We start from the raw sequence: 15435 nt of genomic DNA, 5'->3' as shown, positions 1-15435 counted from the left end.
ACTGGCAAACTCATAGCATTGGGATTTACCACGTCGAGTGCATTGTGATCATGTGAACATCGCGACTATCATCACCTAGGGTGAGGAAAAAAATGGCAACATGATGAACCACTATATTAAAATAGAGTACTGTCATATATCGGGATATTGAGTCATACTTATTTGGTTAGCCATATTTTTTTTATCTCCCGTTGCAACGCAAGGGTATATGCGGCGACATGGGTGGATTGCCACGTATAAAGAACGTGGGCTGGTGTGAAGAGGTTCTTGAGCCATAAATATTGGATTAGACGCATGTGAAGTGCTTTTTTCTCCCGGTGCAACGCATGGGCATTTTTCCTATCCTAGTCCTAGTCGTAGTCCTAGTCCTAGTCCTAGTCCTATCCTAGTCCTAGTCCTAGTCCTAGTACTAATAAACCACCGATGGCTTCTGGTGGTACGTCGCGGCAGCTTTGCAGAAACGTCCCTGTATTGTTTATTATTCAACCCGCAGTCCTTTATCAAGTGGGACAACGTTTCGATCAAATTTTTTTCAAATAAACCCCTGCAGTTTACGGTATTAAACCCGCGGTCCTTTTTAAAGTGAGAAAGAAAAATAGAAACCCACGGTCTCTCCTCTCTCCCTCGCCTCCGGCAGGAGGCGTCCCACCCCGAGCGGCAGTCGATCCGGTGCCGTGCCGGTCGCGGGCTACTGGCCGGTGTCGCGAGCGCATCCGCGCTTTCGGGGTTTTCCGCTGCGCCTTTCTGCACGGGGACGCGACCGGAGGAGCTCGCAGCCAGGCTGGCGGCCGGGGGCCCCAGCAGCGTCGGCGGACCAGGAGGAGGAGGACGTGGGGAGGGGGAGCACGAGCTCATCTCTCTCTCCCTCACCTCCGGATCCCAGCCACCGGGTGGACGCACGATCTGTTGTCGCGCCGGTCGGATCCGGTGCTGCGTCGGCGATGACTTCGATTACCCCCTCCCTGAACCCTCCGTCCGTTTGCCCCACCTCCGCTTCCCTCACCTCCCGCCGCCCCGCTTCCCCACCGCCAGCGCCGCCCCTCCACCTCCCGTCGGAGGACCCATCTGCGCCCTCCACCTCCGGCACCTCGGCCGTCTCCGTCAAGCCGCTGGACGCGCGGGCCCACCGCGGGAGGCTGAAGAAGCTGAGCAAGCTCGCGCTGCGCCGGGCGCGGGACGGGCGGGAGCACGTCTCGGGAATAGCGGACCGCCTCCTGGCGCGCCCGTGGCGGAGGTGCTCGACGACGCGTGGGTGTCCCCCGACGAGCTCGCCTACGTCGTGCGTGTCGTGGACGCGGCCTCCTGGTTGCGCGCTCTCGACGCCTTCGAGTGACTTGTTGCGAGCGGCAACGGGCCCCGGGCCCCCATGTCGTCGCCTCGTTCTCGGGGTCCTCGGCCGCGCTCGCCAGGACGGGCTCGCAGAGGAGGTCTTCCTCCAGTTCGCTAGGGAGGGCACCACCGTGCAGGTGTTTAACGCCATGATGGACATGTACGGCCGCTCCGGCCGCTTCGACGATGTTCAGCAGCTGCTTGATGCAATGCACGGCCAGGGGATCGAGCCCGACCTGGCCAGCTTCAACGCTCTGATCAATAACAGCGCAAAAGTTTGGGTGTTTACCCCCCGGCGTGAAGTCCGGCAAGCTTGGCTCAGGCCGGACGTTATCACTTACAACACCCTGATCAATGCTTGCTCGCAAGGTTCCATTCTGGACGATGCAGTGGCGGTACGGTGTTCCAAGAGATGATTGATTTAGAGTGTCGGCCAGACTTGTGGACGTACAATGCCATGGTGTTAGTTCATGGCCGGTGTGGGATGGCATTGGAGGCTGAGAAGATGTTCATGGAGCTGCTACACGAGGGTTTTAAGCCGGATACAGTTACCTATAATTCTCATGCTTTTGCGAAGGAAGGAGATGTCGACGCAGTGGAGCGGGTGTGTGAGGAATATGTCAATGCTGGGTTGAGGAATGATGGAATTACTTACAATACCATGATCCATATGTATGGGAAGATGGGCAAGCTTGACTTGGCACTTGGTCTGTATGATGAGATGAGAGCCATAGGCCGCACTCCAGATGTTGTGACCTACACTATCTTGATTGATTCTTAGGGGAAGGTGTATATGATTTCTGATGCAGGGAAGGTGCTGGAGGAGATGGTGGGTGCAGGATTAAAGCCAACCCTGGTAACCTTCAGTGCTTTGATATGTGCATATGCCAAAGGTGGGAAGCGGGACGAGCGGCGGAGCAGACATTTGATTGTATGGTTGTGTCAGGTGTCAAACCTGATCGCTTAGCCTATTTGGTTGTGCTGGACATTATTGCAAGGTTTGGTGAGACAAAAACTGATGGCTCTGTATCGGACAATGATGAAGGATGGTCATATGCCAGATGACACCTTGTATCAGGTTATGCTTGCTGCACTTGCAAAAGGAAATGAACATGAGGAGATTGAAAGAGTTGTGCAAGACATGGTAGTTGTTTGTCAAATGGATTGGCAACTGGTATATAGTGTACTCATCAAGGCGGGTTGCATTTTTCATGGTGCTATGTTGTTAAAGCAGCATGCCTACAAGGACACGAGCCTGACAGTAAGAGCTTACTATCCATTTTGGATGCTTATGAAACAATGGGATATCTGAATGTTCCATCATGTCTCCATGCCTACAAGGCCTCTCATTGCTTCATGCCTTCTTCATGCTTTCCCATAACTTGATATCTGAATGTTCCATCATGCTTCCATGCAATCAAGGGAACACATGTGAACAACCTAGAAAAGAAATCTGGAGGCAAGAATAGTTGTAAGTTCTCCCACAGCTGCTCTTCTATTTTTTTACTTGATTTGCTTGTTCTCTCTCTGCAATCTGAATGTGCTAGACGATTGATGTAATGCAGTTATTAGAGCAAACCTGTTATAGTTTGGCACTGTTGATTGTCTCCATTATCCGCTGAATTAATAGAAGTACACAATTAACAATGTTGTAATGACAATTTGCAACTATGTGGATATTAAATTTGTTTCATTTTTACGCACTTCTTTTGCATGATATAGTTATCTCTTTCCTAGACTGATATGTAAGCATTAGAATTTGGAATGGTATGTGCCATTCTGCAGTTTATCAGGTTATTAGAGATGTTCACTAAAATCTTTTATTGCCTTTTTTATTGTTGTTGCATGTCTTTATCTGAATAAGGTTGCCAGATTCTGTGTAATCTTTTTCTCTACTTTTACTTCGTGATTCTGTAGATGTATATTAGAATGCTAGCTGAGAACATGTCTGATCTTCACAAGCAAGACAAGTCAGAAGATGATAGCCAGTGTTTTTTTCCCTTTGCTTTCCTTAGTTTCCTACATATCATCCGATTAATGAATTATTTGGTTGGTCTTCATTTTACTTGCAAGCTAATTAAGACCAGAATACTGATTGTAAATAGAGCAGATTATTTTAATGAATTATTTTGTTGTAGATATTTGAAGTGGTATCCTTTGCTATGTTCGTATAGGCAGAACCAAAGAAACAAACTTAACAGCCTCTAATTAATGTAACATTAATATCGACATTTATCAAATTTGAATATAAGAAATTGTGCGTAAGGACACATGGGGCAGATTTTTGCAAGATTCTACCGTTCTACGCCCGATGCAACGCACGGGCATTTTTACTAGTACTTATAAAGCAGCTATTGCTTCTAGTCGTACGTCATTAGAAATTTTGCAAAAAAGTCCCTCCGTTTCTCTAAATTCAACCCGCAGTCCCCTCTTAAGTGGCTGAAGTGAGAAAACTTTTCGTTTTTGCATAAAAGACCCTGCATTTTCAGGTATCCAACCCGTGATCCTTTTTTAATCATCGGCAGGCTACCTGGATCGAGTCAACGCCGCTGCTCGAGCGACTGGCGGCGGCGCGGCTGCTCGATGAATGGTGGCGGCGGTGGCCGGAGCTTGCAGGGGCCGGATCCGTGCGTCGAAGGTGCTGGGGAGGCGGATCCAGAGGTGTGCGGCGAGGTGGGAGCTCACCGGAGCTGGGCGACGGAGGGATCCGGCGCGATGGTGCGAATTCCTTGCAGTCGGAGGCGGGGCTTCATGGCTGGTAGGTAGAGCTCTACAGGTATTGCCCCTTGCCCCTCTTTCCAGCCTGTTTCCTCTCTCTCTCTCTCTCTCTCTCTCTCTCTCTCTCTCTCTCTCTCTCTCTTTCTCTCTCGTGGTGAGCGCCGACGACGGGGAACGGGTAGTGCCCAGGGTGGAGCTTGGCGAGTGCGGATGGGGGCAACGCGTACGTCGAGCACCCGCACAGGCTTGCCGGAGAGTGTACAACATGGCAGGAAGATTGTGTGGGAGGACAATCGGCAGGGAGGAAGGAGAATGAGCAGCGAGTGGTGCTGGCGGATCTCCGCCCTGACCTGGGTTGAGTAGCTGCACGGGGCAGACACATGCAGCCGTTCGAGCTCTGGTGAGGGGGTGGCGGGGCCATGTCGTGTGCCAGGCAAGGTTGAGGATGGCTGGGCCGCTGGTGACGGAGTGGCGAGGCCGATCTGGCCCTCTCTGTTTTGTTTCTCTGCAACCAGCACAGAGAAGCAGAAAGTTGCTATCCTTATGTCATATGACCTAACCAATCTCTCTCTCCTCTCTTGAACTAGCACTAAGGAGCCGACGCTGTTGGTAGCACTGAGAACGGAGGGAACATCAAGTCATTCTCCTCCTAGAAAACCAGATGTATAACCATTTGTTGCTGTTCGGATGGTGTCCACGGCGGCCAACTACAGTTGGTTCGTGTGCTCTTTTTGTTCAAATAAATCCATTCTTCAGTCCATGCTATTGTACGAGACCATTTTTTGCTTTTCAATGGTGTCCACGGCGGCCAACTACAGCTGGCTTGTGTGCTCTTTTTGTTAAAATAAAATCCATTCTTCAGTCCATGCTATTGTACCAGTTTGATGCGGTAGGTTGAAAAATTATTGGATTTCGTTTGGTTCCTTGAAACTGAGAGACAATAATTTTGTTTGATTAATTTGTTGAAGCTACGCACACATATATGGCTAAGCCCTATTTGTTGTTTGTTGTTATGCAAGCAAAGGATTTCGTCCGGTAAAACACCCAGCAACAGGAGTTTCTATAATGCTGATTGATTCAGAAACCCAAACAGTATGGGTGTAGTTCTTGCAATTAGAATTTTAGAATTACTAATATCCTTTTTATAATTATTTTTGTTGAGAACTTCTTCAAGATGCTCTGTATCCTCTGTGTGTAATGCACTTTGTTATTGGCGATGACTTCTGGATGGATTATGCTGGTTGAATAAACAACATCTTCGCACAAACTAACATTGGCAACATCCAGAAATTGAGAAAGCTTCTGCTCTGTTAACAAAATTGTCTACTCAGGACTGGAATTGGCATAGGATTTTTGGGTGGCTCTGTGATGTAGCAGGTCTAGCTCACTTGGCCTTATCCTTTTAAAGATTGTTGCATTTCTCGTTGTCCAAATGCTCCAGCAGCCAAGGGTGATCTACTCCATGTAAAAAGGTTTCTGCAGAGAGCCCTTCAGAGCAATAATCTATTTATTGGCAGAAGACAAATTGGTTTGATCAAAGGCAGGGAATAAATATTCAGAAGACAAATTGCAGACGACAACCCAGGTATTGTTCAGTTAGGTATTCAAAGTGTAATTAGTTGCCTTGATTCGATTCTTTTGGAAAAAATATTCAAAATTTCGACCCAAAGCGAGAACAACATGGCATTGTAGCTCATCAACTCCACTATGGCTTCCATTAGCAAGTTCTGGTAGCAAGCCAACTACACACTATTGTAATTGGGGTGCAGAAGATGGAGGGGAATGGTCACTGATGACACAAGTGCATTGAGTGGTTGGCATCCTAAGTAATGGGTGTCAGCGGCTAATCTACCATATCTTGTGAGTATATTGCATGTGCTGTCCTAACATATACACATGTGGCAAGCCAGATAAGCCAAAAACCCTGCAATTTTCTTATTTATTGTTTTTCTTCAAGATTTTCAGTGAACTTAGGAGCTCTGAATATAAGAACCAAGTATCACTACCGAAATGACACATATAAAAATTATGAACCCTGTATTGAGAAAGCTAGAAAATGAAGTATGAAAAGTGTAATTCTGTTAGAACTCCTAAAACCTTGTCTTCAATGTGTGCGATTGTAGCCTCTTTGCGATTTTGGTTCACTTACACAGGAAATACTATTAGGAGCACACTATGATAAATACATGTAAAGTTTATCATCGGTAAATGAATATGAATCAAATTTCGTTTTCTTATGTTTACTATACAGGAACTGATCGTTCATGATCACTATAAGGATAAATTAGTGGGTTTACTTCATTCAGCAGCATATACAAATCTATTTGTTGTGTTTTTGGTTACTGGTATTACTGTTTTGAAGGGTATAAATAGCTAAATAATTTTAATTAGGTTTTTAATCTCAGTATACAGTCAAACAACAGATGCAGTAATTTTGTAGAAGGAATGCAGCTCTTAGTCTAATAGTGATTTATGTTTTTTATGTGACATGGAGCGATCTGTGACTTTGAAGCACATGTGAATCTTGTGATTCTGCAAAATTTCTGTTACATGCTCATGGTTTTGCTATACCGCTCTGATCTGCAACCTACAAAATTGCTATCTTCCTAACACATAATGTTGGTTGTTAACTCCGAACATAATATCACTAGAGCTCTACATATGCATGTTCTTTTAAAAGGAAAATTAATATAAGTTTGTTTCTGGCTAATACACGGTATTGAAAGTAATAGTGTGAGGGAAACCAAGCATGTTCTATTAGGGAAGAAAATATTCTTTATTTTCTTTAATTCAATCAATAGACGAGTGTGTTTACCAAAAACTATACTATTACTTCTTCTGGTTGAAGGATTTGCATGCTTAGTAACACATGAAATGCTTAATATGAGCTCGATATTGATGATTTCAGTTTATTAGTTGTTACTGCCGCCCGATATTGATGATTTCAGTAACACATGTTCAAAATAATAGTGAGCTCGAGAGTGTGTCTCCTGGGAAGTGAGGCAGGTGTTACCGTTGCCCGGAGCTCAAATCGGCAAGCCTCTCCGATTCGGACCTCCTCATCGCCTTCCGCGCCATTGTCGACGCATACACACAGGCGCTCGAGAAGACCTAGCGCCGCTACAATGATGACACATCCCCTAGCTATAGATGGCGGCCACGGCGTAGATCCCTTGGCCGGGTTCGAGAGTCGTTGCCTGCCCGATGGCCAGCGCATGACATTCGAGGACTACTCCACCGTGTGCTGGCTGCTCAACAAGCTCCACGTCACCTTCCAGGAGCGCGACGTGTCCACCCACACACCCTACTGGGACAAGCTCCGCGTGCTGCTGCCGGGACAAACGGCTCCATGTCACTCTCACAGCGGCTGTTCACGGATGGTAGGTACATTGTTGGTTTTTTAGACTTGCAGCACTCTGAAATTATAGTAGTTAGGACTTGCTTTTCTACTTCAATTCCCAATTTAGTCTGTGTTATGATAGGTTGTAATATCTGAACTTAGCAATCAAAAGTATTAGTAGGCAGTACATGTTGTTTTACAGTGTACAACTTCTTCACCGACATTATTCAGTAGCTGTATCTTCTTACCAAATTCAGTGTAAGTTTTGCCTCTTGATGTGTTATAATCTCTACAGTAGGTGCATTGTGATTTTCCTTTTAATGCATAGAATAGAAAGTTTAGCGTAAGCGTGATTATAAGCTTTATTAGTCACTTTTCTCATGTTTTACAGTACATAATATAGGCAGAAGTAGTTTCTCCCATATTTTTTATGGACAATGTACCTGTGATGTACCTGTGATTCTAAGCTTTATTAGTCATAACAGACTCTATTTCATATGATTTTAATTTCTTTTTCTTTTTAGTGTTAACCAAAGCATGTTGATCAGGTGGGGCATTAGCATTATCGAGAAGTAGTGATCTGCAGGACACAATCATGTGAAATTCAGAAGATTTGATTGCTAGGGATCCGGCCTGGATTGATCTGCCATGCTTCACTGCAGGTTTATCATACATATATATCTCCTTGTAATTTCTTATTTTCTAGCTTTGCTCTCCTCCTCTTCTTCCATCTTTCTTTTCTGTTTTTGTCAGCGTTCTGGGAACGGGGGTTCCCAGAATTGCCAGCCTGCGGCCTGCGGCGTGGCTCAAAGGGGGCCCAGCACGGCCCATCTTCACCAGTACAAACCCAAGACCCTCGCGAGGGTCCAAGCCTCGCGGGGCGGACGACACGGAGCTTCCTCAGGCACGGCTTTGTCAGGCTGGCTCGCGAGGAGGCGGAGAGATCAAGGCGGGGTACCTCGCGAGGTGCCCGTGACGCAAGTCATGACGACTCAGGGCGCCAGGCGGGTGCCAGCCCGCGCAGCGTCCTCCTTTCCTCTTTGGTGCAAAGGGGGCAAGCGCAGCCGTGGAGTACCGAGGCATCAGGCAAAGGTTGCCGTTTCGATGCAATGAGACTAAGACCAGGAGGACTATGAGACAGAGGTCACCGTGGAGCCCAAGACGGCGTCACCACCAGAGCTTTGCGCAGGTGAAGACTACTTTTCTCAGGATAGTTGATACTTGCTGTCCCCCTTCAAATTAGTCCGCCATTGTTGGCTCCCTTCCCGCTCAATATTTGGGGAGAGGACCAGGGCCACTATAAATAGGACCAGCCACCCGCGTAGCAAAGGGGGTTCGGCTCAGTCTCCTCCAAGGGCTCGACAAGTAGAGAGGTGGTAAAGAGAGAGAGAGAGATAGAGAAAGGTGGCTGAACTTCTCCCAGCAGTTCATCGCCCTAGCCAAGAACAGACCCTCGCGAGGCTATTCTTCCTTGTACTGTCCACTATCATCAGCCCAAGAGGCAATCCAGCACACCACACACTGGAGTAGGGTATTACACCACAACGGTGGCCCGAACCAGTATAAACCCTGTGTCCCTCGTGTTGTTCTTTTTGTAGCTTTGATCCTAGCGTGGCGGAGGGGTGCAGGGAGGTAGGAGGCGAAATCTCCGCGTGCACCCCAGTGTTCGAACCTCAAGGGTCTGCCGGAACCCGAAATTCGACATTTGGCGCGCCAGGTAGGGGTGCGCTGGAATTCGTCTTCCATCGCTCCGTACCCCGTCGCGTCGCCATCACCATGCCCGGCGACCAGGAGGGCAACCCAGACCCATGGGCTGCATGGTCCGCCCGCGCAGAACCGCTCGCCTCGGGCGACCCCGTGCCCTAGGCAGCTCGCCGTCCGCAGGGCGCTGCGAGCCGCGGGCGACGCGGACAGGCTTCGACAACTCTTACACCGAGGCAGGCGCGGTCGGCAGCGAGGGCCTCCAATCACGCCGCGACCACGACACCGTACACCCGCCGGGAGCAGGCGAATTCGAGAGCCGCACTCACGGTGGCTCGAGAGCTGCTGCAGTGCAGACTGCTGGAGGGCGGCCACGACGTGCTGCTGGAGCGAGTGGCAGAGCTCCTGGGCTTCGCCGCCTCGGGGGCTCACCCCTTCTCCACCCAGCTCCCATCTCAAGCCCAGGGCGACCCACCCGGGGGCCCCGCGCGCGCCCGCGGGCTCCAGGGCTACTCCGACGCCAGCGAGGCTGTCAGCACCGGACCGGCGGCGGAGCTGCCCCCGCCCCCGGTCCGCGAAGAAGAAGGGCTCAACGCGACCCGTGGCCCCAGCGGGCGGCCGCGCTGCCACCCCGCGGTGGGCGCGTCAGGCAAAACCGCGTGGCATGCGGGGCATTACGGCGAGGCATTCGGGATGACGTCGCCGGAGGAGTACGTGCCCCTCATGATGGACCAAGGACACCCTCACGAGAACGGACAAGGCTCGCTCCTCAGCCCAGGCTGGGGGGATGAGGCACTAGAAGCTGAGCCTTTCCAGGAGCCCCGAGACGGTCCCACTGGCCACGCTGGAGGCAGCGACTATCGGGTACCGATAATTCTTCAGGAGCAGGTATACGCTAACCATGGATCGCAGGAGAGAGGCAGGGATCCGACATTGCCACCGCGGCGTTCGGAGCAAGGCGTTCTCAAGAGGTAGGCCCTCCGCTGGGGAGGTGCCCCAGGGCCTGCCCCCGACGGAGGACCCGTGGTCGTCGGAGGAACCGCTGGCGACCGCTCTACCCCATCAGGCGGCGTCCTGGTTTCCGGTCGTTGCTGATGGCACTAGAGTGTGGCGCAAGGCGGGGCCCTCATCTGGCGATATGAAGCAAGGCCAGTACCTGTGAAGAAGGCTTAGTGCCTGTGAAGCTCGCCGCCCCGTGACACTCTCACGTAATAATGAGTGGGGCTGTACACGCCCCGGAGTCTCAGGGGTGCCGGCCTCAGGCCCTGGGGATCCCTCCCACGCCCAGTGGCAGCACTTAGCTCCGCGCTGGTGAGAAGACGTCCAAGACTAGACTAGGTGCCGGACGTGGCCTTTTGTTTGCTTTTGTTGCTCTTCCCTTTGGCTGCTGCTTTCCCCCATTGGGTTCAAGTTGGATTCGAATTTGAGATTTGCGTGTGTTCGGGGAAGGGGTGCTTAGTCTCGTTCGAGCAATTTCTCGCGTTTCGATTACCACTTCGCCTCAGCTGCCTCCCCTCGTGAGCCCCTCGCGAGCCGGGTCAGGCCTAGCTCGCGCGCAGCCCAGACTACCGCCGCCGCGTCCTCTCAGGAGGGCGTCTTACTGCAGGTCCGACGGATTTAATCAGGAAACACTCCCGGCTCCGCAGCCTCCCGCGGGCTGCCCCAGGGCCAGCACGGGACAAAGGTAAATTAGCCGACCAGCGCGTCGCTTAAACCAACCACTTGGCGCGGGCGCATGGGCAATGTAGCTTCTACTGATACGATAAGCACAAGTTTTACATGAGGGGCTCCCCCTCCAAAATGCTCTCACAACTATCAGGCCAAAACCCGAGTCCTATTCATACAGGGTAAGCAGGAACAATGCGCAATCAGTCGGATGAATCTCCCAATGCGTCCTCAGGAGCGCCATCGGGGCCGTTGCTGGCGTCGCTGAACTCGCCCCCGCTGCCCGCGTTGCCAGCGGCGTCAGGGCTGCCCGTCACGCCGCCCTCGTCGGCCGCCACGATCGCGTCGTCGTTGTCCGAGGCGAAGGCCCTGATAAGAGCCTCCACATGGTCTTCCACCCAGTGCGCCAGCTCATCTCGGACGGCCTGGGGGACTGGGGCGATGGCGGCGTCAAAATCAAAGTGGAGATCCATGCTCCGGAGATGGCTGAAGACACGAGAAAAGGCGCGCCTGAGCAGGGCGCGGCTCCTCTCCTCCACCAACCTGTCAGCCCTGATCGACCGCGCCTCCAGCTGCGTCACCACGTCAGTAAAGAATTGAAGGTTGCCCGCGTAGTTAACCGCGTGCGGCTCGCCAACGGTCTCCTCACAGATGTTGCCCAAGGCCGCGTTGGCCCTCTCCCGGAGCATGGTCAGCATGGGGCCATGCTCATGCTCTAGGAGTCGCCGCTGACGTATCTCGTCCGTGTTCTAGCGCGCGACGGCCTCAACCTCCTCCACCCGCTGGCGAAGAAGGAGCACCGCAGCCTGGGAGGTGGTTAGCCCACCTTGCACCACCTCAAGGGCGGCCCGGGAAGCATCGGCCCGCCGCGTCACCTCCTCCAGCTTGGCCCTCAGGGCAGCATTCCTGCCTTCGGCTTCGGCCCGGATCAACCCCAGCTTCTCCTCGAACTCGTGCTCGAGGTTCAAACGCGCCATCGCCACCCGACGCCTGACCTCCTCCAGGACACGGGCTTCCTGTGCAGCGACATCGTCCTCCACCTGCGTCACCAAGCGCTCCCTCGTCTCCAGACGCTCGTACTCGCGGGTACATTCGGCGGCTTCCAGCGTCAGCGCCTCCTCACGTTTCTGGAGCTCCGCCGAGTCGCCGGAGGCCACCCTCATCGACGCGAGGGCTGCCTCGCGCAGCTCCACCTGCTCCTCCAGCGAGTGGCACCAGGCCAGAAGCTCCCGAGCCCGCTCCTCTGCAGCCGTTTGCCGCCTGTCAGCCTCCCGAGCTTCCTCAGTAGCCCGAGATCGGGCCTCCCGAGAGGCCACCAACGACGCCTTGGCCTCTACTTCGTCAAGGTCGCGCTGATGGCGCGCAAGGGCGATGGCGCCCTCCAGCTCGCACCTCTCTGCAGCCAGGCGCAGGCCCTCGGCCTCAAGGCACGCGTCTTCATCAGCAAGCTCCTCACCAAGCAGGCTCACTGCGTCAGTCGCCCTTCGAAGGAATCCTTGGCGGAGAGCGCGATGCTCCCGAGCGCGCTCAAGCACGTCTTCCACACCATCATCTGCCCCAAGCAAGCGCCGGGGTCTGCAGGTCAGCGCTCCCCCTCCAGGCTGGGGACTGGGGGCTGGCGCCCTCGCGACGGCCGGGCACGCCGCGTCAGAAGCCCGGTCTGGGGCCATCCCGACCTCAGGAGAAGAGCGCAGGAAGCGCCTTAGCCAATCGCAGTCCACGACCAGGCGAGAAGCCCATGGCAGGTTGGCTATGCCACGAGAAGGCTCACGAAGGAGGATCGCGAGGTGCGCGGGGCCACGATATGCCTCGGGATGGTCCGCCTCCTCGATCGCCCTCACCACAAGGGCTCCGCTACTCGAGGCGCTCGAGGACGGTGGATGGGGCAAAGCCAAAGGGGACGGCCCCTCAGCCGTCTCAGCAAGCTCGGCTGGAAGGGGCCTGCGGAGCAAGCGTTAGTAAGAGCAATGGAAGGATCAGTAGCAGGGAAAGGAGAAGGCTTACTCATCAGTGGCAAAGTAATTTCCGCGCTTCAGCAGGCGACAAGGGTAACCGTCGCCCAGGGCCTCCCTTCTCTTCCTGAGAGCCCCAAAGTCCACGCGGAAGCGGCCTAAGAGTCGGGCGCAGGGACCGACCTGCGACGAGGATGGAGCGTCAAGACGATCAGCGTCAGGGACGCCTGCCTGATGTGCGCCGCCAATCGCCTCCCCGAGAGAAGCAGCTGGAGCCTCTGGGGCCCCAGTCGCGGGCGCAGAGGGCAGCTGTTTGTCACCCTCAGCCTCAGCGGTACAAGCCCCGATAACTGCTTCCTCGTGAGCCTCGCCCGGTGCCCTCACCACGCCGGGAGCCCCCTCGACCTCTGGCGCCTCGTACCTCCCTGCTCCGCCACTCGAGGGCAGGACTCCTTGGCCGACTGGAAGGGCGGTCACCACCACCGGATTCTCACGAGACCCCTGAAGGCCGGCAGGGCGCAGCCCCCACTCATCAAAGGCAGACATCTGCCTCACAAAGTCGACCCTGCTCTGGCAGAGGTACAACAAGGCCCCTCCTTGCCGGACGCTGCCGGGGTTGGGGTCCCCAGCTAGGGTCAAGAGCGCCGTCTTCAGCACCTCAGGAGCCATGTCCTCTTCCTGGAGCCTCATACTATCCTCGCGCCCACGGAAGGCCCACATTCGGCGAGAGTGGCGTTGAAGAGGAGCAACGCGGCATAGCAGGAACTCCTTCACCACCTTGGGCGCTGTCACGCCAAGCGACCTTAAGAGCACGAAGCGGTGCCAGACGAAGACGAGCCGGGGGCTCTCAAGCGCCACCTGGCCCCAGCCCGAATTGGGGACAGCAGGCAAGGCCGGCTCCGTTAGCAGGAGGCTGGGCACCCCCGCGTCCACATACAGCCACCGCTCGCGGAACCCAACCGCGGACAAGGAGAGCTTGGAGTCAATCCCAGAGGCGGCAGTGTCTGGCGCGGCAACGAAGCTTACACATGCCCATCATTGGGTAGGGTCGACAAGATGCAGCGAGAAGAAGTGACGCAGCAAGGCAACCGAAGAAGGGATGCCCACCATGGCTTCGCAGACGAAGGCGAAGACCGAAAGGAGGGTGATGGATTCAGGATTCAGATGCAGCATGTGGATCTGATAGTGGGAGAGCACGACATTGAAGAAATCAGAAAAAGGGGGAACCAGACCTGCCCACAGGGCGCCGGCGAAATATGGGACCTCGGTAACTATCCTGCCGATGGAGAAGTGGGACGTGGGCTAGGCCGTCTTTCTCCCGCATTCATTGAAGATGGTGGCCAGAGCCAAGCTGACCTTACCCAAACCCTCGGCGGGGGCCGCCAACGGCGGCAGGCGTGGCGGAGACGCGGGATTCTTCCCTCTTCCCTTCTTCGTCGGGGCCATGTCGATAGCAAAGGGGGGGGGGGAATGATTCGAGACTGAATTGAAAACAAAAACCAGGGTTCGAGCGGAGGAAGGACAGGAAGCGCTCGGGCGATGAAAGGGGAACGGCTGTGTGCGACTACGGGTCCGCCTAGCAAGGCGCAAGATAAGGAGGGCGTGGGGGAACAGTGCCGCCCACATCCAATCAACCGCCACGCGGCGCCCAAGGCCGCAGGCTGTTACGGCCCGTGGCGCTTCGCTCTTGCCCTTCCGTCTCCCTTCACGGCCAAGTCTGGGCGCGCCTTGGGCCCGGGGGCTACTGTCGGCGTTCTGGGAACGGGGGTCCCCAGACTTGCCTGCCTGCGGCCTGCGGCGTGGCTCAAAGGGGGGCCCAGCACGTCCCATCTTCACCAGCACAAACCCAAGACCCTCGCGAGGGGCCAAGCCTCGCGGGACGGACGACACGGAGCTTCCTCAGGCACGGCCTCGTCAGGCTGGCTCGTGAGGAGGCGGAGAGATCAAGGCGGGGTACCTCACGAGGTGCCCGTGATGCAAGCCATGACGACTCAGGGCGCCAGGCGGGTGCCAGCCCGCGCAGCGTCCTTCTTTCCTCTTTCGTGCAAAGGGGGCAAGCGCAGCCGTGGAGTACCGAGGCATCAGGCAAAGGTTGTCGTTTCGGTGCAACGAGACCAAGACCAGGAGGACTACGAGACGGAGGTCACCGTGGAGCCCAAGACGGCGTCATCACCAGAGCTTTGCGCAGGCGAAGACTACTTTTGTCAGGATAGTTGATACTTGCTGTCCCCCTTCAAATTAGCCCGCCATTGTTGGCTCCCTTCCCGCTCAATATTTGGGGAGAGGACCAGGGCCACTATAAATAGGACCAGCCACCCGCGTAGCAAAGGAGGTTCGGCTCAGTCTCCTCCAAGGGCTCGACAAGTAGAGAGGTGGTAAAGAGAGAGAGAGAGAGATAGAGAAAGGTGGCTGAACTTCTCCCAGCAGTTCTGTAACACCCCGGATATGACTTTCCCAATATGTATTCCAACTCTTGCCATTTCCGGCTTAAGTTATTTTATTTTCTCGGGTTCGGGTTTTTGTCTCTGTGTGTTGTTGTCGTTGTCATGCATCTCATATCATGTCATCATGTGCATTGCATTTGCATACGTGTTCATCTCATGCATTCGAGCATTTTCTCCGTTGTCCGTTTTGCATTCCGGCGCTTCGTTCTCCTCCGGTGGTCATTTCTACCTTTCTTTCATGTGAGGGGATTAAACATTTCCGGATTGGACCGAGACTTGCCAAGCG

The 15435-nt window shown here is 53.9% G+C and overlaps 1 protein-coding gene across 3 annotated transcripts; it reads left to right on the top strand.

The window, feature by feature from the left end:
• Positions 1-613: 613 nt before the first annotated feature.
• LOC119329577 (pentatricopeptide repeat-containing protein At3g18110, chloroplastic-like) lies at positions 614-8181 on the top strand. Of its 3 annotated transcripts, none has more exons than XR_005159609.1 (4): positions 614-2800; positions 3855-4087; positions 4635-7427; positions 7936-8181. XR_005159609.1 is itself a non-coding variant. In XM_037602639.1 (2 exons), the coding sequence occupies exon 1, from the start codon at positions 942-944 to the stop codon at positions 1743-1745; it is 804 nt and encodes a 267-aa protein (XP_037458536.1). In that variant the 5' UTR covers positions 614-941; the 3' UTR covers positions 1746-2800; positions 3855-4908. The 3 variants fall into 3 exon arrangements, 1 of the variants encoding a protein (XP_037458536.1); XR_005159608.1 differs by having other exon boundaries at positions 3855-4105; XM_037602639.1 differs by lacking the exon at positions 7936-8181 and having other exon boundaries at positions 3855-4908.
• The last annotated feature ends 7254 nt before the right edge of the window (positions 8182-15435 follow it).

This window comes from Triticum dicoccoides, chromosome 7A (assembly GCF_002162155.2).
Source record: "Triticum dicoccoides isolate Atlit2015 ecotype Zavitan chromosome 7A, WEW_v2.0, whole genome shotgun sequence".
Taxonomy (NCBI): Eukaryota; Viridiplantae; Streptophyta; class Magnoliopsida; order Poales; family Poaceae; genus Triticum; species Triticum dicoccoides.
The sequence above is the reverse complement of the archived record's forward strand: the minus strand, read 5'-3'. Positions and strand labels throughout refer to the sequence as shown.